Source organism: Abramis brama (genome assembly GCF_963993115.1).
Source record: "Abramis brama genome assembly, chromosome: 9".
Lineage (NCBI taxonomy): Eukaryota > Metazoa > Chordata > Actinopteri > Cypriniformes > Leuciscidae > Abramis > Abramis brama.
Genome location: NC_139971.1, coordinates 34,217,080 through 34,243,723, shown reverse-complemented (window position 1 = coordinate 34,243,723; position 26,644 = coordinate 34,217,080). Strand labels below are relative to the sequence as shown.

The 26,644-nt window shown below is 36.8% G+C and overlaps 1 protein-coding gene across 2 annotated transcripts in view; it reads right to left on the bottom strand.

The window, feature by feature from the left end:
• megf11 (multiple EGF-like-domains 11) overlaps positions 1–26,644 on the bottom strand; it is a 115,921-nt gene that overhangs the window by 65,478 nt on the left and 23,799 nt on the right. For both annotated transcript variants that reach the window (XM_084123948.1, XM_084123949.1), the window contains 4 exons: positions 23,440–23,563; positions 20,208–20,309; positions 19,578–19,678; positions 11,333–11,425 (listed from right to left, as the gene is read on the bottom strand). In XM_084123948.1, coding sequence (XP_083980074.1) covers positions 11,333–11,425; positions 19,578–19,678; positions 20,208–20,309; positions 23,440–23,555 — 412 coding nt within the window. In that variant the 5' untranslated portion in view covers positions 23,556–23,563. The remainder of the gene's footprint in view (positions 1–11,332; positions 11,426–19,577; positions 19,679–20,207; positions 20,310–23,439; positions 23,564–26,644) is intronic.

Genomic DNA, 26,644 nt, shown 5'->3' with positions numbered 1-26,644 from the left:
TCTAGCACTGTGTCTACAGTCGACAACTGGCTTCGAGTTCCCTAACCCTAACTTGTTCCCCTAACTGCGCAGCAATAATAACTGACAGACTTCAGACAATGACTTTGAATATGCTTTATCATGGCCAGAGGATCTCAGACAAATCTCAGAGAGAATCCCACCCAAGAAGAATACATCAGGTTTTATAGGATAAAGACAGACACAACAATAAGATCAACGTGACTAACTCATGACTTAACTCATGTCACCTTCTTTCAATATGATTGGTTCAATTTGTGTAAAAGCAAGCCCCCCCCTTCACCCTCTGTTACTGGCATGAGCAAAATTATCTCGAATCAACACAAAAAATAATAGAGAAAAGGGTTAAGAGTTCAGTTGATTATTACTCAATATGTCATGAGACTATATGACAGTATATTTTTGATATTGTCATGTTCAGCACTTCAGAATTTTCCATGGACACAATATTCAGAGAACATTTGGGTACATTTTGTTCAAGTGTTAGAATGTTAGGCCTGAAAAAGGGAAGTAAGGTTTAGATGTTAGAATCATGGTTAATTTAAAATATAGTTTACTATCTTATCTATTAAAAATCCATCACATTACACACACACACACACACACACACACACACACACACACACACACATATATATATACATATATATACAGTCTCACACGTCCTCTCTTTTCCATACTGTATTACACACATAGACAGCTTCACACATATATATTAAACAAAGCCAATAAAGCTCTTATAAGTGTGTGAGCTAAGAGCACTTCCTGGTGCGGAGTGTCTGTTTTTGGAGCTTTTGAGAGCACAGCAGATGCAGTGCAGAGAGATTAAAGGAGGCAAAGAGAGGAGAGAGGGATGAGAGAATAGGGAATGAGAGAATGATTTATTTAACTGCTTTGTAGATGACTGAGGAGACTCGGCGAGTGTGTGTCCTTCTTTCCTGCCAACTTTCACTTCTTGCCTCTCTTGAACATTGAATACGTCTTTCATTTCTTTGTAGTATTTACTCCTTCTATGTAAATTTTTATCTCTGCCTTTTACCCCACTCTAATCACACATCCATCTGTCACATTTAATTCAATTCAGTTAAATTCAAAGTTCAGGTTCGTTCAATTCGCTCTCTCTCCCTTTGACGCCATATCATGTCACCATATTCGTGCGGATTTGGAATGGCACCATCTGTTTGAGGGCCTCTGTTGATAAATGAGGTGTTGTGAGCAGGTGAGCCCTGAGGTTCCCCGGCGACCCCTTCCCTTCCATTTCTTCTTCCTCAAAACCCACGCACATTTCTTTTACATTATCACAACCAGCACTAATGCAGAAAAATTGGCTCCTAAACACTTCCCAAGACAACTGCCATTAGAAGTCATTAGTTGTGAGTGCACTGCATAACTACAGTACCATCACAATGTGGCTCGACCAAGTCAATCCAACGGGCTGTATCGTAGTTGTTCGTACATTCCAACCTGAAATAAATTGTTTGAATATCAGTATAGAAGGTAAAAGTCAAGTGTTAAAAATAATGACCGGTTGTTATCATTTGAACATGATGCCGATCAGACATGATCTGTCACTTATAAACCAATTATGCTCACTTAATATGAAATTATGTTTTGCTCTGTTGCCAGTAGGTCCTGCTGTTTTGTTGCCATGGCAGTCAAGCTGCCACAGAATCTGACTATAATATTCTGCAATGCAAATGTAACTGTGTCCCACTCAACACCCTGACTGGGCAATGTGGGGAAAAAAAAAATCATATCATGATATATTGTGTAACTTCACAGAGAATTTCATTAGCACTGCAAACAGTTCTCTTACAATTAGCACAAAAATGTAAATAAAAAATCTTTACAAACACTTAATCTAAAGAAAACAACTGTATTAATTAGTAATTTACCCATTTACATTTTTTTACATTTCAGTAAATATTGAAATTACAATACATTCTTCAATGGAATTAATTATACTGGAAAGAAGCCAGAATCAGGTCTTCTCAAAAAAGGATTTGGTAAATATTTGATAACAAAAATAATGCAAGCAAAATATGAGGTAAAATAGTGAGTATAGCTAAGTGAATGTAAAGTGAAGTGAAAAGTCAAGTGAGATAAAACATAACCTATGGGTTTTTATACTTTTTTTGATGCCAATTACCCACAAATGTCATGATCCCATGATCGCATGTGCTACTTCTGACACGAAGAACAACTGGATTTGCAACGGTCGCTTTGTCAAGTCCAGCCTCAAGCTGTTGCAACACAACGCAGCAACTGTCGCATCCGGTGTACACTGTAAAAAATGTAACCGTGATTTTTACGTTTTTTTACGGTGACTTTACCGTCAAAAATACAGTAGCAACCCGTTATTGGTTTTACAGACTTAAATTTAAATTTACAGTAATAAACCGTATTTTATTATCTGATATAATGTGAATTTACCGTCCTATTGAAGTATTAATATCTGTTTTGTACCATTGTAATACACTGATAACCACCAATCACAGCAGTGATGATAGTCACATGATCAATCAAAGCTCATCACAAGCAGCTCTTCCACAAGAAAGTTAATACTATAGAAGCTGCACAGTGTCATTCACACCATCACGGTAACACACATGAAATTTTAAAAATGCAATAAACATTAATTTAACAACATTAAATGTAACATAAAACCCTAATGTACATAACTGATTAGAAAAAACGAAAAAAACTATGAAGAAACATAGTTATTTCAACAAAAATACATCAAATGTGAAGTGTCACACAGGGAATTGTGGGAATGTCAATTTACGGTTTTTCACTGTAAATTATACAATGAGTTGTTCTTTTTCACTTTCAAAAACTGTAAATTTAACGGTATTTTACAGTAAAATTACATTAAATGTACCATTAGATCTATCACAGTTATTTACCGTATATAGTACGGAAACTTTCTGTTAACCAATTAACAGTTTTTCACTGTAGCATTTTTACAGTCTTTTACCGTTAAAATTACGATAATTTTTTATAGTGTAGACACAGTGTTATTGTCACATATATTTAGTCATTTGTTGGTTTAGTTTCTTTTTCATGGACTTTGAGTTTGTTCATCATCAGTCACCTGTTTCCTTTGTTTAAGTTTCCCGCTCTTATCAATTACCATGGCATTTCAATTGATCATCACATCTTTTAGTTAATTATCATGGTATACTTAAGTTCCCGTGTTTCCTCAGTTCATGGTCGGCTATTGTTTGTGTGTAGACATGTTGTTACACTGTGTTGGATTATAATAGTTTATTCTTTTATTAAATACCTTTGGATTGGAACTTTTGACTCACCTTCGTCTTTGGACTCCTTAAACTGTGACAGTTATACAATACCATTCAAAAAAAATTTTTTTTTAATTAATAGTTTTATTAAAGGGGTCCTATTATGCCCTTTACAAAGTCTTGATTTTGTTTTTTTGGGTGTTCTAGAATATGCTTTCATGCTTGATTGTTAAAAAAACACATTATTTCTCACATATTGTAGGCAGTTGTGGCCTAATGGTTAGAGAGTCAGACTTGTAACCCAGAAGGTCGCTGGTTCGAGTCTCAGTACCAGCAGGAAATGTAGGTGAAATGAACAGCGCTCTCTTCCACTTTCATTACCACAACTGATGTGCCCTCATTGCGTATGTTACATCCACGTTGAGTATGTGTTTAATACTCACTGCAGGATGTGTGCACTTGGATGGGTGAAATACAAAGCGCAAATTTCAGGGACACCATGCTTGGCTACACATCACGTCACGTCATATTTTACATTATTACAGCACCTCTCTCCCCTATCTGGCTCAAACGCATCAATAGTTCCTGTTTCGATTAAACCCCACTATCCGAAATACGAAATGTGCTGCAATTGATTAGCTGGCCCAGTGTGTTGTGATTGGCATGTGATTGCGTGTTTGGAAAATGTCACGCCCCTTACCATAACTGCGAGTTTCATCTGCTCAGGTGTAAATATTAAGGATGACGTCAATTTCAAACCAATTCAAGCCTGATTCAGACTTAAGAATGTTAACAAACAAGAGGATATTACAGAATGGATTTCATGCACATACTTTGCAAGCACAAATTTTACAGGACGTTTCAGAGTGGTATGTTTTTTTTGTTGTAATTTTCTTATACATTTTAGATACGTTATACACCATTTTGGTGCTATGTACAGCTTCTGTACATAGCTGCACTGTACCCTTTCGCTATTCAGCATTTGGGCAGGCAGCTTTCTCTGTTAAAGCTGTGATACAATGGAACACAATTCCAGACAACATAAAAACTTGTGACTTGTTTGGTGCCTTTAAAGTTAATATAAAAAAACATTTAAAACTTTCACAACAATGCATCCACTAACTTGCTAGTGGGCAACATTACTTTTCCTTCAATCACAATTACTGTACCTCCTTATAGGGTTGAGAAGGGCGTAAGGGTTAAGAAGGGGTTGTGTGTGGGCATAATACTGTATGTTGTGATCATAGTGTGTGTGTCAAATCAAATCAAATCAAATTTAATCATGATATTTGTAAGAAAACTATGGTGATACAAACAGTAATCGATCACAAACCATGGTTAATTTTTCTAAGGGGCGGTGAACAGGCTTCCAAAAAAGCGAGAGCTTATGAAAGTTACGGTAAACACTACATCTCATACTGTAATGTTAGCTAGCAGGCGAGTGGAGGCAAAGCTTTGCACTTTGTTTACATCATAGCAACTACATAAAACTTATAATTGGAACTGTTAATAGAAAACACAACTACAAATAATAAGACATACTAGTTGTGATCCACAAACAACAGATCTGGAAGGTTCTGGAAGCTCTTTTCCGTAAAATGTGCAGCACACAGATAAACGCTGGGGTTATAATGTTCAGGAACAGTGTTTAAAATCAATTTTAACCACTCTCATCAGCCTCAGTATGGTCAAACAAATGAGTTTTGCAAACGGGGTGGACAATACAGCGTCTCTTTGACATATCGATAACACTGTCTTCTCAAATGCAGCTCAACCAGGCCTCGTCCCCTTTTTTGTGTATTCCGTGGGTGGGGATTATTTAAATGAGTAACATTATGACTTCACAAAGCATGGAAAAAACGTGTTGTAGTCCAACAGCAACATTACACATTAACTAAAAATGAAAAATTGAAAAAGGACCCAATAGAACAGTAGAACAGTTATTAGGGCCCAAGCCCTGAAAGGGCGGATTATAAGGGCGGGAAAGCCCTATTGTTTTCGTAAGGATTTTTTTTTTTTTCTTTTTTTTTTTCTTCATTATTTTTTTTTTTGCCTTTTGCCACTTTTGGGGCCCTTAACATGCTCAAAAACTCTTGAAACTTTGCACACAGGTCAGAACCCGCGGCCATCAGGGCCGGACTGAAGCTGGTACCCGGGGCGTGGCAGGGGGGCTCGACAGCGCCCCCTGGAATGGGGTCCGAAATCTTGGTCCATATATCAAACACGCTTGCATGTAATAATATGAAACTCAGTACACATATAGATCTCATCGGGCCGAACAACTTTCGTGCTCTAAGTTTTACAAAAGCCCAACAGGAAGTCGGTTATTATACGTTGTTTGGAAAACGCATACAATGGAATGTGAAATACTCCTCCTAGGGAATTCATCCGATCGCCGCCAAACTCGGTGTGAATGAAGTCAAGACATTGAGGATGAATTCTTGCGAACAGATTTTTGATATCTCGAACGGTTTGGCCGTGGCGAGGAAACGAATTTATGGCGAATAATGGGACACAGGAAGTGTGTTATAACTTCTGCATACATTATCTGATCTTGCTGAAACTTCAGCAGTGTGTTCGTTGTAAGAGGCCGATCACATGGATGTGACCTTTCTGAGTCAAAGTTATAGCGCCACCAACTGGCAACAGGAAGTGTGTCACTTTCAAAATGCTTTGAAATCACTTTCTTATTTTTACCCGATTTGCTTAAAACTTTATGTGTATAATGTAGACACACGGCAGATGTAGACCTGTGAAAGGATTATTGATATCTTAGATACTGTTGCCGTGGCAACGCATCAAACTTTAATATTCTTTTCGGATGCTTTTGAGACTCTTCACATGCTTGAAAATGCATGAAACTCGACAGACACATCACATTTATTATACAGTAGACATGTGCAAAGTTTCAGAAATGGGCGTGGTGGAATGGCTCAGTAGCGCCACCTTTAGTCAAAAATGGGGGCTTAGTTTTTCCTAGAATCACAAAACTTGGTAGGTGTATTGTTCTCAACAAGCAGGACACCTTTCTAATTTACAGTCATTACCTCAGACCCACAGGAAGTCAGATATTTTGGTTTGAATGTGGATTTTCTGGAGAATTTTCTCTCTCTCTCTGTGTGTCTGTGTGTGTGTGTGTGGGGGGGGGGGGGGGATTTGTCTATTCCATTTAATCTTTGTTCTTCAAGGTTTCAGGGGCTTTTGGGGCCCTTAACGTGCTCAAAAACTCTTGAAACTTTCCACACAGGTCAGAACCCACAGTCATCAGAGCCGGGCTGAAGCTGGTACCTGGGAGTGGCAGGGGGGCTCAACAGCGCCCCCTTGGACACGGTCTAAAAACTTGGTCCATATATCAAACACGCTTGCATGAATTAATATGAAACTCGGTACACATATAGATCTCATCGGGCCGAACAACTTCCGCACTCTAAGTTATTAGCTCCGCCCAACAGGAAGTCGGCTATTATGGGTTGTTTGAAAAACGCATGCTGTGGAATTTGATGTACTCATCCTAGAGAATTCATCCAATCGCCTCCAAACTCGGTCAGCATGAAGTCAAGACATTGAGGATGATAAATTCTGGACGGATTTTTGATATCTCGAACGGTTTGGCCGTGGCGAGGAAACAATGGCGAGAAAAGAGAAACACAAAGTAATATAACTTCTGCATACGTTAACTGATCTTGATGAAACTTCAGCAGTGTGTTCGTGGTAAGAGGCCGATCAGATGGATGTAACTATTGGGAGTCAAAGTTATAGCGCCACCAACTGGCATATATGCATATATATATATATATATATATATATATATATATATATATATATAAATATAGCTGCGAGCAGCGATGGAGGGCCCAAGCCGGTGACACCGCCACCCCGGTGGCTTTAGTGTAACTAAAGGCACCAGGGTGGCGGTGCCACCGGCTTGGGCCCGCAATCGCTGCTCGCAGCTATATTTTTAAATTGTAATTCACAATAGTTCAATTTTTTAAGTACGCAGTTACTGTACATTGTATTTACTCAACTAAGTACACATTAATTAACTACATGTACTTACTATAGAGTTACAGTTAGGATAGTGCATAATTTACTGTAATAACTATAGTAAGTACATGTAGTAACATATAACTATGTCACCTTAAAATAAAGCGTTACCCAATATTACTGACCTGTAAATCAGCCTTGGGGGTTTCCAGTTTGAAAACAAAATTTTATAGTATTGGTTGTTTATTGATAGTCCTGTGTATAAGGTAAATGCTGTCCCAGGACCTCAACAGACAATTTCTTGATTGACTCCAGTAAACCAGAATCAACAAACATCTAAGCAATTATATGGGCGTAGTGCCCATTTCCATGTTTAATCATATTTAATAAAAGCTTTGAGCCAAACTGGTATGCATGTTTCTAGCCATAATGACAAGCTAGACACTGATGAAGATGTAGCCATCATAAAGATTGCAGCTGCTGATATACTGTATCAAAAACTCAAATGTGTTACACAACATCAATCCTTACCCCAGGCTAATCAATATGAAATGGAGAAATCTGCAGATGCATTCTGGAGAAACTCCCAAAACTCAGCATTCTCTTTGGTCCTCCAGTCCACCATTAATTCTAATGCTTTGAAAAAAGTATCAAATAGAATGAAACTATGTTGCCAAAGCAGCGGAAGTAAATTTGACACAGGAATCTTAAATAGACCGTGTAAAATGAGTGCTTCACTGTAAGAGCATAATTCAGATTTGTGTAAAAGCCTTTATGTTGCAGATGACCTTGCAGTGACTTTTCGCACCTGAAGCTTTCTGAATAATCCAAGGTTATATCTCACATTTGCAGACTGACAAACTTGACGGCTACATTGTCTTCAGGCAATGGCAGATTGACCTCAGCAGGAGCCAAATGACAGGCCCTTCCTATTCTCCTCCCTCCCTCACTCTCTTTCTCATTCTTTCATTTCGTTTTTATCCCTTCATCCTGGCGATAAGCTCCACCTTTCAGTTTTCATTTCTGACCCAAATAGCAGGCTCCTAGTGGGTGCTGCTCCAGTAACGCTGGCCAGCCTCTTTGATGCTGCTCCAGAGCGTCAGCGCAAAGCTCGTCACTTCAACTCTCAAGCTCTTCAGTCGCCCAAAAGCAGCTCTGTTTTTCATAACCATATCATCCCCATTGCTTAGCATTATCCTATATACTCCATTCATTCAGAACGCACATAATACTCGTCTTTATCTCACTCTCATACCTCCATATTGACTCCATCAGCAGGCATTTCAGTCGGTGACCTAGCCCTGATTGTGATTAACGATCTATGACTATTTGTCTCTGTTAGCTAGGAGGATCCTGAAATGTGATGACAGAATCCACCCCGGGACAGCTGAGGTTCCCACCACACATGAGGGAGAGAAGGAGAAGAGAAATTTACCTTGAATGGCAAAAAGGGAAAAATAAATGATGCACCATTTATGTACGAGTGAAAAAAGAGGTCAGATTTAATTTAAAAATTGGCTCCCATTCCTCATTTCTACAGATGAAAGCTCATAAATGAAAAAGCCTGGCCTAACGCCCGGTATGGAAATATAAAAGTTATGAATAATGCTTCTGTCTCAATCACCAGGTCTGTTTTAATAATGCGGATTAGTACAGAACAGCACCTGCTCAGAAGAATGTGTTGCTCTCAGGCAGACATACCCAGGGGAGGGTCTTGAGCTTCAGAGGTGGGTTCCTTTCCTCGGTCCCCCACCGAGGAACCTTTTTCCACCCGAGGAAGAAAATCGGTCTAGGTCATTAGCGGTGGTCGTGCCTGCGCCTCCTCTGCTGTGGCCAGTGCCTCAGAAAGAAAGCTGGTGATTTACAGACTGTTCGTAATCATGAAATGGCTCCTTTGTTAATGAAAATGTCCATAGATCCATACAGAGCCTTCTGCAACCATCATTCACTGGTAAATATGGGCAGTAAGTGAGCCACAACCGAGTCAACAAGCCGGAAAAATTAACGAATTGAGTCAAAACACACGTCTTGAATGAGAAAATCAGCTTATCTGGCGTCATGTACGTTGACAAGAGCTGTACATCAGTGACTGATGCTGGACAGAAAGGACTACAGACATTTACATGCCTACTTCAGTGCAAATCTCTAAGGTCAAGAAGTTTGCGGCCCTGCTGTTCTTTACATGAAATAGGTTTAGTTTGTTGTCCCTACTGCCTTCAAGTTCCTCTAAACACATAAATATAAAAAAGTCAATATCTCTTTCTCTTTCAACTCTCCTACAACCTGCTTTTTCATCATTTAGTTGATTAGAGAGTGAATGTCGATGGCTTCCTATATTGTCCCGCAATGTTTCATCCATCGAGGTATTGCCTGTAAACCAATTCATTATCCAATTTGTTTTTCACATGCAGATTGATTCCACCCAGTGAACTACTTATCATTCTAATTGTGATGAAGACCATTTCACCAAGTACTGGGGGAAGAAAACAGGCCAGCTTTGTCTAATCCATCCATCAATCCATCAACTTATCAATCCAGCAATTTATTCATCTATCCATTCACTCTTCCATTCATTTGTCCTTCTGTAACTTATCACCCTGACTAGCTTTGTATTGAGTAAAGTTGCAACAACTAATCAATCAAATTGATAAACAATAATGATTGCAATAATGATTCTTATCAATGAGTTTAGACTTAATTTTTAAAAAAGTAGTTCTACGGAAAAACTACAAATATGGCAGAGATCACTATTTTACTGTTACATCCATCAAAACAAATAGTCAAATAGTTTCTAACTACAAGTAAGCAGTTCTGCTTTGATTGTTAAACTTTAAATACTCGGATACCATGGATCATCTACAAGCTTGTCAATCAAACAGAGAAAAAAAATATCAATCCAATCATTATGGACAAAACAATTCATCATTGGATTTCACAACAAAAACATTGTTTTAAATGAACCATAATGAATTTAAATCCTATATGTAAAGCAAATATGTTATTTATAATTTTAGTCTGTATACTGTGTGAAAAAAAATGTTTTAAAAATTAGTTTAAATAGCCATTAAATAATAAAATCATATATTTGAAATAGAAATATTTTTGTAACACACACACACGTGAAAAAGAAAGGACACCCTATTGAATTCTATGGTTTTACATATCAGGACATAAAAAAAAAAAAATCATCTGGTCCTTGGCAGGTCTTAAAATTAGGTAAATACAACCCCAGATAAACAACAACACATGACATATTACACCGTGTCATTATTTATTGTACACCTTATGATTGCTTGTATATATATCAGTGGCGTGCAGAGGTGTTCTGAAATGAGGAGGCAGTTTCTTTTATAAATCAAATGTAAATGACTTAATTAATTAAACTTACACTTAATGAAATGTTTCTGGTATATAAACATTATTTTCACTATCAAAAAAGAAGAAAGAAACCAAATACAATTCTATTTTATATTTTTACAATAACAATGTAATTAATGTTTTATTTATTAAGACCAAATATAAATGTCAACAAGTTGGTGTTTTTAAGCATTTTTACATTTATTCCAAAATAATAATTCAAGGCACTAACAATTTAAACAATACATTTTATTTGTGAACTGATGTTCAGCTGCTCTTGCTAATAGTCAACTTATTTTCGGATCATCGATCACGGTAAACACGATCATAGGCGGAATTTATCGCGGAACCAATCATAGCTGTAACTTTAACTGCTGGTGTCGCAGTTGGACAGTGTTACTGTGAAACTACCAAAGTGATTTATTCACCTATTAATGTCATACAACTAGAAAATTGGAGAAATGAAAGAATAATCAACAAAACTAGTTCATAGTTGTCGTTTTCCGCTCAGAGCTTTAGCGCAAAGAGTAACCTTTTAATGCAGCTGCACAATTACACATTCTTCCTCCATGATTTCCAGCTGGCACAAGAAGAGAGAGGAGCGAGTAAGTGAGAAACATGGTAGCTTTGCAGTGGCATCTGGGGACTGGTGCAGCCATTAACTATGTGAGAGTGAGAGGGCCTTAATGAAGTGAACTGTGCTCTCAGAGTTAATGAGAGAGTGAACTCACCACTAGAGCAGTCCAGTCCTCCCCAGCCTGGCTCACACTGACACGTATCAGGAGACACACACCGACCGTGGGCACACTCTTCGTTACATCGTGCTGCCAGAGATAAAAGAGAAGAAAGACAAAGAAACAGAAAATAATGCTTTAAATATACATAGCAGAAATATAAAAATATTGTAGTAAAACACTTTGCAGAGAATGAATGTGGTTTGAGATCATTCCCAAACACAAATAAGGCATTGTATGCATCTTGCATAAGACAGAAACGTGAATAAGCACAGGATGCGGTACAGACACTGTAGGTCTGTGCCCTCCCGTAAGACATTATTTAGACGGCCGCAAATGTCTGCTGATGTGCTGATATGGAGGATAATGACTGCACTGGCTATTTTCCAAAGATGGCTGTCACCAATGCCTCCTCGCCAGAGCAAAGCCCTTAGCCACACGTTTAAAACGCTCACTCTGACCACTTGCTAAACAATTTCCAAAGAGACTGAGTCCTTGGTCAACATCTCATGAACCGGTTGTTCCATGCAAAATGAGCCGACGTAAGCAGCCACAGCCGCAAAGAAACAAGCTGTAAATCCCTCCAAATTTGATCAGCCTGCACTTTGCCACAATGCTCTAACACAACGCCAGCCAGCCTTCATGCTGTTTACAAAGTGTGCAGTTTTCTTGATCATTCATATTGAACAGCACAGCATCCAATTGATTGTCTATAGCATTAGTATTCCTGCCTGGGACCTCGCATTCGGTCAGGTATTTGGATTTGAACAAGTAATAAAATGACCCACTTGGATTTTTTTTATTTTCCACTTTTTTATGCTTTTCGGGATGATGAAAAAGATGAATTAGAGGGAAAATATATAGGCGTTAAGCATGAATAATGCTTTTAAGGGAGTGAAGGTCACCTGGCCAGCAGGACTCAAACCGACAGGCTCTTATCGGAGTCAGGAAACAGTCGACCCCCAAAGCTTCTGGAACAATCCACTTTGATTGGAATCAGCAGTGACTCTACAAGTATGGGCGGAAGAGAGCATGTACGTCTAGAGATTTCCGCGTGAAGAAGGTATATATAAAAAAAAAAAAGTGTGAGATGCTATGGTGTGTCCTTATCTTTGACCATGAAATATGTGAAGGTTGGCTCTATCAACAACATAAAGTTAATGTGGCCGGTCATGCATTTTGTTGAAAGAAACCTGATAAACACAATGTGATGACTGGCATTTATCTTGTCTGGTTAATATGCTTATTATGATTCTCTTGGGTAACAGTGAGAGAAGTCTTTCCTAACCGCAATAAAACAATGAAACACAATTTCAGTGAAACACAAACTGAAAATGTAATGAATTCAGATTCTCATAAAGTGTTATGTAGCAGTATAGTGGAGTGTGTGTTAATCTGAATTAATCAGTTCAAGGGATTGGTACTGGGACTTCTCCCCCCTTCATACTTCAATGTTTTCCTCTAAACCGCACATGAACCACTCAGTAAAGAGCAATATTTCAAGTTCTGTCACGTTCACAGGAGCCCTGAAGTATGACACAAATCTTAAATGTCAACACCTCGGGAACAGTGAATTATTTTGGTGCCCACACATTTTTTGTGGTGCTTATGATAATCTGCTTTTTTCCAGTAAATTGTTTTGAAATATTACTATACATATTTATACTGAGGGGAAGGGGGCAGATTTTTTTATTTTTATTCAAGGGAATCTTCTTAAGTAACAAAAAATAAGTTTTTATGAATTTAGAATGCACTGAATGGTCCATAAACTAAATTATGGGTGGAAATATATCCATACAGTTACGGTTAAAGTTTGGAAACATTACGATTTTTTAATGTTTTCGAAATAGTCTCTTAATCTCACCAAGGCTGCATTTATTTGATCAAAAATACAGTAAAAACATTAAAATTTTAATTAACTGGTTTCTGTTGTAATATATTTTAAAATGCAATTTATTCCTGTGATGGCAAAGCTGAATTTTCAGCATCATTACTCCAGTCTTCAATGCCACATGATATTTCAGAAATCATTCTAATATGCTGATTTGGTGCTAAAGAAACATTTCTTCTTATAATTAATGTTAAACACAGTTGTGCTGCTTACTATTTTTTTTCCAGGATTCTTGGATGAATAGAAAGTGCAAAAGTTTTTATAATTTTTTTGTAATATTTTATTAATTTCAGTCTTTTTTTTATCAATTTAATGTGCCTTTGCTAAATAAAAGTAATAATTTATTTTTTTCTTCTTTTTTATCTTACTTATTCCAAACTTTGAATGGCAGTGTATCATGATAAAAAACCTGTTAATTTAAATTGTAATAATATTTCACAGTATTACTGTTTTTACTGTGTTTTTGATCAAGTAAATGCAGCCTTAATGAGATTAAGGGCCCTATCATACACTGTGCGCAGTATAGCACCAAGCGCGATGCAAGTGTGTTTTGCTAGTTTCAGCCCGACACAGTTATCATTTTACGTCCTGCGCCACGTTGTTTAAATAGCAAATGCATTTGCATCTATTTGTGCGCCAAGGGGCGTGCTGGTCTGAAAACGATGTGTGTTCAGGTGCATTGTTATTTTGAGGCAGCTGAAATAGACTGTGCCATTGACCACAAAAACCTGGTCTAAAGTCAATGGCGCAATATTTTTATTTATTAGTTATTATTTATAGTATTTTATTTAAAGAGCGCGTTATTAATGTGCGCGTACACTCTGCTTATTACAGGACACAAACTAGCCAAATATAAAAAATAAAAGGATTACAATGTAAAAGATTAATATTGTGTACATAAAGATATGGTGGAATCCAGCTTGTCCCATATATGGTCCGCTTGCTTGCGTCTACCTCGTGCATGAGCAGATCCGTTTGCGCTCTGGAGACGTGTTCAGTCTTTCCGCTTGCAAATACCGTAATGTAAATAGCAATCCTAAAAAAAACTTTTAACCGATAATGTGTGTGTGTGTGTGTCTATATATATATATATATATATATATATATATATATATATATATATATATATATATATATAGAAATAGTTTCAGAATGAAAATAAACATCATTGTTCAAGCAAATAAACCACTCTCATATGAGTGAATTCATGTGTGTGCATGTTTTGATGCTGGCACACACTAAAGCTGGATGCAGTAGGTAAAGGATGAGGCAGGACTTTCTCTCATTCCTGGCCAGCATGGCTATAGATTATCACTCTTTCAGTCTTTGACTGGGCCCTCAATATTGGACATAAGCACAGGAAAGGGATGGGGAGAGGGAGAATCCCAAATACCCAGAGGATGGTGCTTAGAGCAGAAATGCTCCACACACAGAAAATGCTAAACCTGCCACTGGCAAATAATGCAGTATGGATTTACACAGCACTGAGAACTTGATATTCAAGCATGCCAGTTCTCCACCATCTTAAGAAAAAGAAGAAAAAAACTGTAGCATTTTCTGCTGACAAAGACATCAATTTGACTTCTTGAAATCAATGGAGCTATGCAACGTGCTCAAAAGGGAGGTTAAAAAAAAAACTCTGGTGATGAAATGATTGATTTTTGTTACAATCAGCAATTTCTGATCAGACAACTGAGAAGAAAAGCTAATTTGTCACATCTTTTCAGGAAATTAAAATTAATTTATGTGATGTAGGTGAAAGGATAAAAAGTGCCTTTTCCCAAGAGCTGAATTGATGTTCGTGTCTATAATACTTCAGAAAATAGCTCCTGCATTTTAATTAAAATTCAATGAAATCTTCTTCCTTCTACACAATAAAAAGACTATGTCTGCAAGCTGCAAGTGAAAAATTATGTTTTTCATTTTGATAAAGGGCTAATCTCATTACACAGTGGCGTTATCATACCGTGTAACAATAGAGCTAATTGTAACTGTCATGCATTATTACACTGAATACTCATCTGGCCAAAGAATTAAACATACAGTTTGACAATCAGTCAATCAATCAACACATTAAATAATCCAAGTTTATTACTGTACGCATCTACTATAATGTACTTGTTATATGTACTACTAATATTAACTTATTAATAATAAAACTAAAAAAGATTTCAAAATCAAACACAGGCAAATGCATGATCTTATCTAATCCATCATTAAAACTAAGATGAGAAATCTACTTTGCGATGGATGGTGCATGGGACTTTATTAGAGCAACTAATCCTCCAGCAAGAAGCTGCAGCATGCACATAGCATCATTAATACTGCATCACTAACTATTTGAGACTCTTCTGACCAGATGGTGTAAACTGTTTTGGCTCCATGTAGTTTGGCTCCAAGAAAAGTCACTGCAGCTCAGTATGAGCAAGGTCTCTTCCTCAACATTGAATGCACAATTCACACATGCAAAACAGTGCTAGTGTTACATTATGGCAGGAATTAACTCATTGGCTAAAGACTCTGTGTTAGAAAGCATACAGTCACCTCAGAAGATTCTCTTTTAAGCCCACTGACAGTTTGGGATTGATATGTGCAGTGCATGAGGGTTAAAGGAATAGTTCACTTAAAAATTAAAATTCTGTCATCATTTCTTTCTTCTGCTGAACACAAAGGAAGATATTTTGAAGAATGTCGGTAACCAAACACTTGATGGACCCCATTTGGCTTCCATAGTCAAAGGGGTCTATCAACTGTCTGGTTACCAATATTCTTCAAAATATTCTTTGTTTTCAGCAGGAGAAATAAATTCATAGAGGTTTGAAACAACTTGAGGGTGAGTAAATGAAGACAGAATTTTAATTTTTAAATGAACTATTCCTTTAAATGACTCGAATGTTAATGGCACCTCACTATGGGCACAGAAAACAACCTGCAAACATGTCACCTGGTTTAGGCCATTAGTGAATGATGTCTTTAAAATGCAGCTATTGCACAAGGGAATGATTCTACTAAGAAAGCGGCTCATAAAAGGCACATATGCGAGGATAAACCCTGAGGTGTTTGAGATTGAGAAGAAAAGCAAAGATCCACATATATGTAATGAAAATGGCGTAAATAACTTGTCTTGTCCCTTCAAAGTGAACATAGCTAGTTTTACAAAGCTCTTAATCCTGGCACTGAGAGCAGAAGGATTATATACAGAGCAGATACAGCAACAAAAAAATAAAAACCTACCTCCACATAAAATCCTCATACCTCTCTAAGGTGTCCACACGATCGCACAAATACATCAAATTATACTTTTTGCTGGCAGCTTACATTCAATGGCCAAATTATACACAGAAATCAACTCAAGTCAGCACAAAAATTTAACTATTTACTAAATGTCTAACAAATAGGCATATGTCCACAAATGAAATAAAAAGGAAGTATTTAACAATCAATGCCAAAAACAGGTTGACAAAATCTATTAAAAATAGGAAAAAGGGAAGTAAAACAACTAACACTGCAGCATCTAGTGGTTTACTACTTTTATAAAACCATTACAGCAACATAATCAAAGAAAATGTTCAATAAATAATTGCATTTTTTAAATAATCACAATAAACAATTCTTCTGTCAAGTAATTTAGTTCATTAGACTGTTCATGTTTGCATACAAGGCACAGTAGCATCTTGCTGCATGAACAGAGTGAGAATACAATTGAAGTGCATATACCGACTATTTTACACTGGTTTCAAACATGGCTCGCCCGATCAAATCTGCTTTTATAAAGAATGTTTTGTTAAACTCCATGTGCAGCCATGTTTTAAACAGCACAGAGGCAATAATCGTAGCTTGAGGTCACTGAGGAAAAAAAAAAATGCCTTCCATCTTCTTCACAGATGGTGTGGTTCCATTACAGCAGCAACTGTTAACATGAAATTGTTGCAGCTATTGTGTGGTAATGAGAACATTATTGATTATTGTCATTGCCTTCTTCCACTCAAACCACCAGACAATGTCAAAACTGATCCCTATCCCAGCTGCACCTAATCCCATGGTTGTTAGTAGTGCCTTCAGGCTACAGACAGAGCTGGACACAATCCCACTCAATAAGGACAGAAACATGAGATCAACTTTATCTTCAACAGACCATGGTCACTCGCAATCAGCCATAAAAAAAATCTTGTTACTAAAGGTCATTGTTGAAACCTCTTCCTTTCTACACTGACCTTTAGTAACGAAAGAACAACATCTGGTGAACAAGCTGTTGATTTACATGAGGGTTACATGTCTTTTATTTAATTTTTTTGCTCTTATTGTTCAAGATTATAATTTTCATTCAAAGAAAATTCAAGAAGATTTGGTCATTGCCAATATTAGTATAATTAGTACAGGAATAGTACACCAAAATAGTTTTTTATCTTCAACTACTCACGCTAATTGTTCTCAACCTTTCTTTATTTGTAAAAATGTGAAAAATTTTCAGGCTTCTCTTCTCCATAGAATGAAAGTGGATGGCAATTAGGGGATCTCACATTGTAAATTTATATCATATCTAAATTACATTATATTATATAAATGACCATAAAAGTAGGAAAAGAAAAAAAGAAGGTTTATCATTACTCACAGAAAATGTACTTTCATTGCATGGAGAGGAGCAGTTTGGACATTCTGCTATACAGTAACTCCTTTTGTGTTCTAAGAAAGAAACAGGTCTCGAAAAGTACGATGGTAAGTAAATAACAGTAGTTAATAGTCTAGTTAATAGATGAATGAATTCTTTCAAAGCTAAAAAGAGAAACAGTGTGAGCAAACATATCAATTAAATCACTGCTTGAAATATCAAATTGCTCAATGCCTGCTGTCAAGAGAGCAAGGTGTGAAACAATACAATTAAAAATGTCCTTGGATCATAAAAAGCGTTTTCTGTGGCATATGTAAATGACTAAGCTTTTAAATCAAACTACAAAGACTGACAATGCCGGTTAGGTCCCTGTGACATGATGACAGCAAAACAGCTGCTGTTTCTCATGGCTTGTTCCATAGTAAAATGGAAAATTCTTTTTGATATGGTGAAATTAAAATGAAAATGAATTATGAATTAGTATGACTTCATAAAACAGCATTGCAGGTTTGTAATCAGCATTTAAACCGACCACACCGTCTGTGGCTTATCCTCTTGTCTTCATATTATTGAACTGAAGATAATTTTTATGATTCCTACAGAGCTGGATATCACAGCGGCTCATATCAGGACTTAATGTAGACTGTTAAATATGTTCATTCTCATTGGAGTCCATTTACAACGCACAGTCTGAAGAATTACATGACATTATGCGTATTAATGTCAAGATGCTTTATGAGTGGACATAGAGTTGACAGAGAATATATTTATCAAAATCTTACATATTCAGAACCTAAATACATGAACACAGGTATAAGTTTCATCAGCTTTTAAGCAAACATACAGTAGTCAGTGCTACAAGATGAAGAAAAGCCATCCACCCAGGAACAGACATCCATCAGAAAGCCTGTCCCACCCTCTTGTTAATAATGCCGAGTAGCTGTGAGGACATCAAATCCCATTTGCTCTTAAGCTACGTGCCTTGATTTTTATCCCTCGGTAAGACTGTCATTTACCTCATCACCTTGACACGGTCCTGTGCGAGGTCCTTTCACGCAGAGATTTTTGCATATTGTCAAACAACTGCTGAACCGTGCGAGCCAAAGGTCTGAGCTGACTGACAGGATTCGTTCACTTGTGATTAAAACACATTAAAGAATAAAGAGTCTGGCCCACACAATAACCAATCTTGAGAAACAAAACACACATTTACAGTCTTGGCAGTGTGAAAAGACAATAAACTAATATAAAAGCTGACATTTTTGACATTCATTGCTCATAAAATAATCTCTAAATCTATCATTCAGGCCACAGCAAGGGAAAGTTGTTATTTCCTTAATTAGCGTGTTATCTCCAGAACGAGAGGAATTAGGACAATGTATTTGCAGTGAATCACTCAAGATTCTTTTTTCAAAAAAAATGAGTGATAACCGAATGCTATTAACGGCATTGTAATGGCATACTGGAAGTGTTAAAACTGAATATATGAGCAAACCCAATATGAGTAGGACCAGTAATGAAAGGCACAAATTATGCCTGAAATATGCAGTTGCAAAAATGCCTCAAAGATGGCTGAGATTTTGATGAATGCCTCTGGAGAAAGGAGCGGGGTTCAAGGCTTAAGAGGACATCGCTCAAGCAGATGAATGCTTTTATTGTGCTTATAACCACTTGCAAGAAAGAGAAATTGAACTGTGCTGATTTAAGAGGAAATAAGCGAGCAAAATATTAAAGACACTCACGGACACACAAGTCTCCACTCTCAAAGTAGCCAGGACAGCACTGTGAACGGCGACGGTACATGGTCCTCACCCCACGCCGATAAGCTGTCTTGTAGCTGGTTCTGAGATGGAAACACGAACACGTACACACAAGAGAAAGCATGAACATCAATAACCCGGTTGGTGAACTCCACAAGGACAGATACAAGGACATTAAGACATGCAGTTGGCTACCGTTAGCTTTTCTATTTGTGTCTAATAATCCTAGCCAAGCCCTAAAGGTGGAAAGAGGAGAAATAAACATAATTAAAGTGAGTTAAGGAAAAGTTTCTGTGCTCGTTGAAGGACATCTCGCCTCTGAATGCTACATTGCAGCACAGTGACTCATTGGGCCCACAGCTTTTAGCAGGGACACTGACGATAAAGTCTTTAATGCAGCAATTAAAACCAATGTAATGTCAGATGACAGTCAAATGGCCATTTCCATCCCGACTCTGACCACTACAATAACGGCTGGTAACATTAACTCTCGGTGATAAAGACACTGGCACACCGGCATCTTAATTTTTATGTGTCTAGTGGGAGAGTGCTGCTTGTTGCCATGGAGCTGAATTGTGACAACTGCAGATCAAAGGTCAGGGTCACGCTCACCTGTGTCTGGTGCATTTAAACCAATTGAGGATGTCGGTGCATCTGGTGTAGTAGATCTGGTCAAAAGGATGAGCATAGGACTCTTGAACAGTCACTGCGTAGCTGAGAGAGGGAAAGACCAAAAAGAAATTTCAATCTCTTACTTATGTAATGATCTTTTTTTCCCTTAAAAACAAAACAAAACAAAAAACAAAAAAAAACATTTAGACCAGTATTTATTTATTTTTTGACATGAAGAAAATTGTCCAATACAATATTCAAAGGTGATTATATTTTTTTTCACAATTATTTATTAACAGTAATTGGGAGTGTAAATGTTAAATTAATTAAACTATTTATTTTGTGATTCTATAAGATTCAAGATTTTGTATGATTTTCAATAAAAATAATAGTTATTGAGGGGGAAAAAGAAATATGTATTTCAGTTTACATCTTGATTATAGTTTGTTGCATTCTAATGAAGTTTTATTACATTTTTTAAATAAAATTGTATAATTATGTCAACCTGTTGCCTCCTTGGAAGTTTTAAAATCACGTTAAAATAAATTAAGTTACAGGGTCAATTAATAAAGGCAGATTTAATCAAAAACACAATTTTATTTGGAGAAGTTTTTTATTTCATAAAATTTTGATGTAACAACTGACCCAATACATGGCTTGATTACCTTGTACACATTTTTGTGGTAAGTCAATTAATTGCATAATTGTTCATTTATACACTTTTGCAAAAAATCCTATAATTGGCTGTCTAATGGCAGGATCTACTGTGACAAATTACCCCATACAGTTGGACAACATACCCCGTTAATGGTAAAAATGTGGTAAAGGAACTGTAAATTTAGTCCTGGTCATTAGCAGTGCAAAGTTTGAGCCGTTTTTTGTAATCAGGACTTTTGCGTATTTGCATATACAGTAATAAACCGACCCGAGGAATATTTACTGGAGAATAAATATGACAACTTGCCCTGGGGACTTACCATTTCCAAAACGTGATTATGTTGCAGAGAAACAAAGAATTTGCTGGTAGTATCAAGTTTTTAATCAACTATATTGTGAAGATACTGTAATCCAAGCAAAACCATTAAATACTTAATATTCAGACAAGTATCTATCTATTTTGCTTGAAGTTCAAAACAACTTAATGAATCAAATAATGAAGACGAACATAATGTTTCCCTTCCAAAGCTACAGTAACTCTGGGAAAAACAAGATGTCTTATCACAATACCCATGAAAAAACATTACAAATTTATTGCCAACAAAATGACATTAAAGCTCCGAAATATTCTCTTTCAGGAAACCAATGCTTAAACTCATTCATCTCTGTAGCCCTCTGTCCTCCTCTCTGCAGAGCCAATCGCTCCTGCTTATTTGTCATAACTGATAACACCCTTTACAAATAATAATTTTTCAAGCAATAGGTTCAATCAAAACAGATTGTTCTGGTCAACTGAATGCTGTTCTGCCTGTTTTATTTTAGCAATATATCCTTACTCTCTCTCCCGACTAACATACACACTACAAGGTTGATAATAAGAACATCAATATTGTTCTGTGTGTTTAGTGACTGAACCTAATACCTGTAGGCAAGTGTAACCAAATCAACACTCCCAAACACAATCCTTTACATCCCTTCAACTGTGCCATTAAAAGTGAATACAGTCAATACAGGAACAAACAAATTTAGATCCTCTAAATCTCTGAGATAACAGAACAGAGCTGAAATACACATTGTGTGTGTTTTGCGACTGATCCATATAGCTAGTAAACACGTCCTTTTTGTCATCCCATAAGGGGCAAAAGTTTATCCACAGTTGTAAATATTCATCAAGTATCCATTCAAGTATGTACCATCAACACAACAAATAAAGCCATAATACTTCAATATTTAATATTCTGACAAGTATCCATTTTGAATAACATTTTATCTCAGACAACATACAAACACTGATGTGGAATCACGTAACTATCTTGACTACATTTTTCTGTAGCTCATCTGTTTTCAAAATGGTGTAATTTTTCTTCTTGTAATAATCTATTTTTGCAGTGAGTAGTGATCATCTTGGCAAAACACAGCAAAATCATAGTTTCACATTTTATTGGCACTGTTATTTGGGCACTTATCAGAATACATACAGTACAGCTGTACAACTAAGTGAACTAAGTGAGTCAGTAATCAAATGCATTGGAATGTCCAAGTACAGTGAATCAGTTTGTTTGGACTGTTCAAAAAAATGTACTGATTCAAAACAATTCACCAATTCTAGCCCCACCAAATATTAAATGAAATGCTCATTGTTGTGTATTCAACTTATTGCATAAATTAGGATGTACCCTAGTTTTATAAGTTGAATTTATTGTATATATATATCATTTCAAGTTGGATGAAGTCCTAACTGAGATATGAGTCATAGTTTATACTTTAGCTAGCTACTTTTTAAAAATAGTAGGTAGCCTGTGAGCAGTATCGCAACATTGTTTTTAAATGGTTAAAATTTTTATAATAATTATACTTACTATTAATTATTATTAGAAGTAGTACCTTTTCACATTTCCAGGGTTCTCAGAAGTGGAAGTCTTCATAGTTTAGTAAACTGCTATAGTGGTGAATGTTTACTACCACAAATATATTTTAATGTTCCCATTTGCTCCAAAAGCAAAAAAAAAAAAAAAAAAAAAAGAAGAAGAAGAAAAATAGTGTTTCTATGACTTTCCAAAGGAGGGAAAAAAATCATTGAGTGATTGATTATGGTGGTCAGAAGAGAGAAAGATTTTTCTGCCATCATTCCTTTAGCCGTTGTGTTAGAAACACCCCAAATGCAGCGTTAACTACTTTTATAGAATTTAATGCCAAGGTAATATAACACAAAAGTATAGTTTTATAAATGTACATTACATTTTTTATGAAAAGATTTACAATGTTAATAACTGTGGAAAGGCGTCAGCACAGTCTGTGAAAAGGGTCCACAATTAGGTAATATTATTATTATTATTATTATTAATTATACACACAATGTACAATTTATGTACATTAAATAATTAATTGTGAACACCGCCACAACCCATTATAACTCAAACAATTACACAATAAATCACTACACTGAAATTTCAATCCTCTTTTGACCAAAACATCATTCTGGCATGTCGGAGAGGAATAACTATGCGGTGTAAATCCTGCAATTGAGAAATGGAAGGTAAAATGGAGTTTAACACAGAGAGTGCCCCTCTCTCACCTTTCCCAGTGACTGCAGACATTGGGGTCATCTGGGTTGAGGCTCCATGCGCTGATAATGAGGCCCAGAACAGCCAGCACAGGCAGGGCTAATGGGTAGGCCCGTACCAGCCCCATGACTCCTCCTGAGAGAATGAGAGTGAGAAAGAGAGAGAGAGAGAGTGAGAGAGAGACAAGGACACTTTTTGTCCTTTATCATTCTTATAAATTGGAGCCCTTGGATAATACTTGGAAGTAGAGTGAAAAGAGATGACTTTTTAAGAACAATATCAATGAATTCAGGAATAAGGTATGCGTGTGTCTTTATATTCAGTTGACCGAAATGGGTCAATAGCCAATGATTGACAACTACGAAGTGTGGTGGCAGATGGCTGATATAATAGTGTGATATGTGTGTGATAGAGACTAATACAATTTACTTGAATACTTGAATGAAATATTTACTTAATAATCTCAAAATGTCCAAATATTGTGCACTTCATTATTCTGGTTGATACGTCAGTCTTTATGCACCTTATATTCAATCACGCACACTTGAGTGAGTGTATATTCTGTAACACTTAGCTCAGGAGATTAATCCAGTGACAGTGACGAAGGACTCTTTAAGATCACACAGGTTGAACCGTTTGTTTAAACTGTCAAGATATTTCATTAGACACATGATGGGAGATGAGCATGTGTGTGATGAATTGACATGACAGAGACAGATTTAGAAGGGCACGTGAATGACACACTGCACAAGCATGGGTTGGCGAAGCGTGAAAGCACTGATTATGTTAAACTGCAGGGAGTAATTGTAGAAGGACACAAGAACAACAGTTTGCTTGATTCTCTGCAACTCTCCATTATGTACCTGATCAGGAAAGAAACACAACACTAACATCCTGGTGAGGTTTAAGTGTGCGTGTTTCTACTTTGCAAGTAAATAAACACATACATACTTTGTTTGGCCTGTATACAGTACCTGATCTGTTAATGCCATTTAATGATTTGCATGACATGTCTTTGCTTGAAGACACTGAAAGTCAGAGTAAAATCAATATCGATTACACTTCCACTATATAACAGTTCATTCGAAGGCAGAGACTGAAGTCATGTTCATTTCTGTAAAAGGGTAAATTTACATGGTCACACTTTAAAGGTTTCATATCATTCCACACTAGTACTGCAGCTACAAGACCTCGACAGTAACAACACTGTTATGATGTTCTGTTCAAACAGCTGTTCCCTAGTGAATCACTATAATGGCAGCTTGAATGTTTGAAGTTAAAATTATGAACACTGGTTTCATTCGTATCCCTAGGTAGGTGGACATGTACGTATTTATATGTTTGTATAGACTGTGAAATGTACAATATCAGTGTACTGACAGCATTTTTAGCTTGTACAACTTAAGATAATTAAAATCTTTATGAATCCACAGATGACAGAGCAGAACGGGAATTGCAAGAACCTTAACAATCAGACACAACCCTATAGCAGGTAACTTTAGAAACTTTGTCTAAAAGCCCATTCACACCAAGAACAATAACTATAAAAATAACTATAACAACAACTAAAAGTGTAATGGGACATGGTTGGGGCACTACAAGTCCCATCAGCCCTAGCGCTATATAAGGAAGTAGTGAGGTTTGTTCGCTCTCTCATGATAAAAGACATGGAAAAAATAGGACTAATAGGACATGGAGTAAAGAGTATAATGGACTGCAGTAAGAGTGAACAAGGAATTAAATATTTGATTTGTTTTCTGACAAAATCGGGACTAATGACAAGAATATGATGACTAAAAATATGTGAAATAACTAGAACCAGAAGATGGCAGTAATGCAACGTCAAGGATGCAAGCTGCCGTTAAAACCCAAAGAAGAAGAAGAAGAAGAAGTTCGCTCTCTCGCTTCCTGTCCTTGATCGTGATTTGTGGATGAATGGATGTCGTGGCACATCTAAAACTTCAACTGGGCAGCGTTCAGCCCCGACAAAACGTTGCACAACGTTTTTTAAACAGAAACGGTGATGCGTTGAACACACTGTTCTGATGACGCAAGAGTTGCAACTATGGCAGCTGAGAAGGCCATTCTTTGTGAAGAATTTTCAGAGCCTGATGAAGTCGGTATAAATATGTGTTTAATACTACAAAATATGCCCGATGTTACAGTTACTGCACTTGCCGCCCGGAACAAAAGAGAACATCCCAATCGAGTGAAGGGATTGCTGAAACTGAAATGGAAGCACACATCTTACCTAATTCAGACTAAAACACATCTATTTAGCCTCACATACTGACTTTATTTGTAGTTCATACTGTTTTAATACCCTGTATTTTCTTTCTCCTTTTTAGGAAAAGCACTTAATTACCATTGTTTATTTCTATACCAAATGTCATACACTTGCAATGAAGCTAAAAATATAAGCAACTACATCATTATGTTGATAACCTATATTTTTTACAATAAAACAAACGTCTTCTAATATCCTCAGTTGTTGTGTATACCGAGCTGCATCGAACACATTTGTAAATTACTTTCCTTGAACCCATTGTGCGAGTTCACTTTAATACCGTGTGCTTTATATACATGTTGCTGCTGATTGGACTGCAGCTCTGACACACCCACCAAACAAGAGAAAACGCATCTCAAAACCCGTTGCACACCGGTGCATGCCATTTCCAGGAAACATGACGTTCAACCCGGAAACCGTAGCAAAACGTTGCGCACCGTTTTGAACTTGAACGCGCCCCTGATGATTGAGAAGAATAGTAGCGGACAAGCAGTTATGTTAAATGCTGGCGGAGCGTCATTGAGAGCTCAACATATGATACACACTGTTAAGGAGTGTTTTGGCCGGATTATTGCCTGACTGATTGTTGTGTCAGTCAAAATAATGGATGTTAGAGGGATGCACGGTTACCGTTTACTTTAGATTTAATTTTCTTTGGTTTATTTATTTTTTTGTTGGATGTTGGACCATAATTGCATAGGGAAAACCTAGGCCACAAAATGATAGTAATGGTTTCATGGTGCTGACTGGTTGGTTCTACTTGCATTACTGTAATGATTTATGTCTGTGTTCCTTTGTCCTGTCCCGTGTTCAGCAGTTCCCCGTTATGTTGATTAGTCTCCCCAGGTGTTTCTGATTAACCACGCCCCCTTGTTATCTTGTTTAGCTTGTCTGTCTGTGTATTTAAGCCCTGTGTTTAGTTCAGTCTT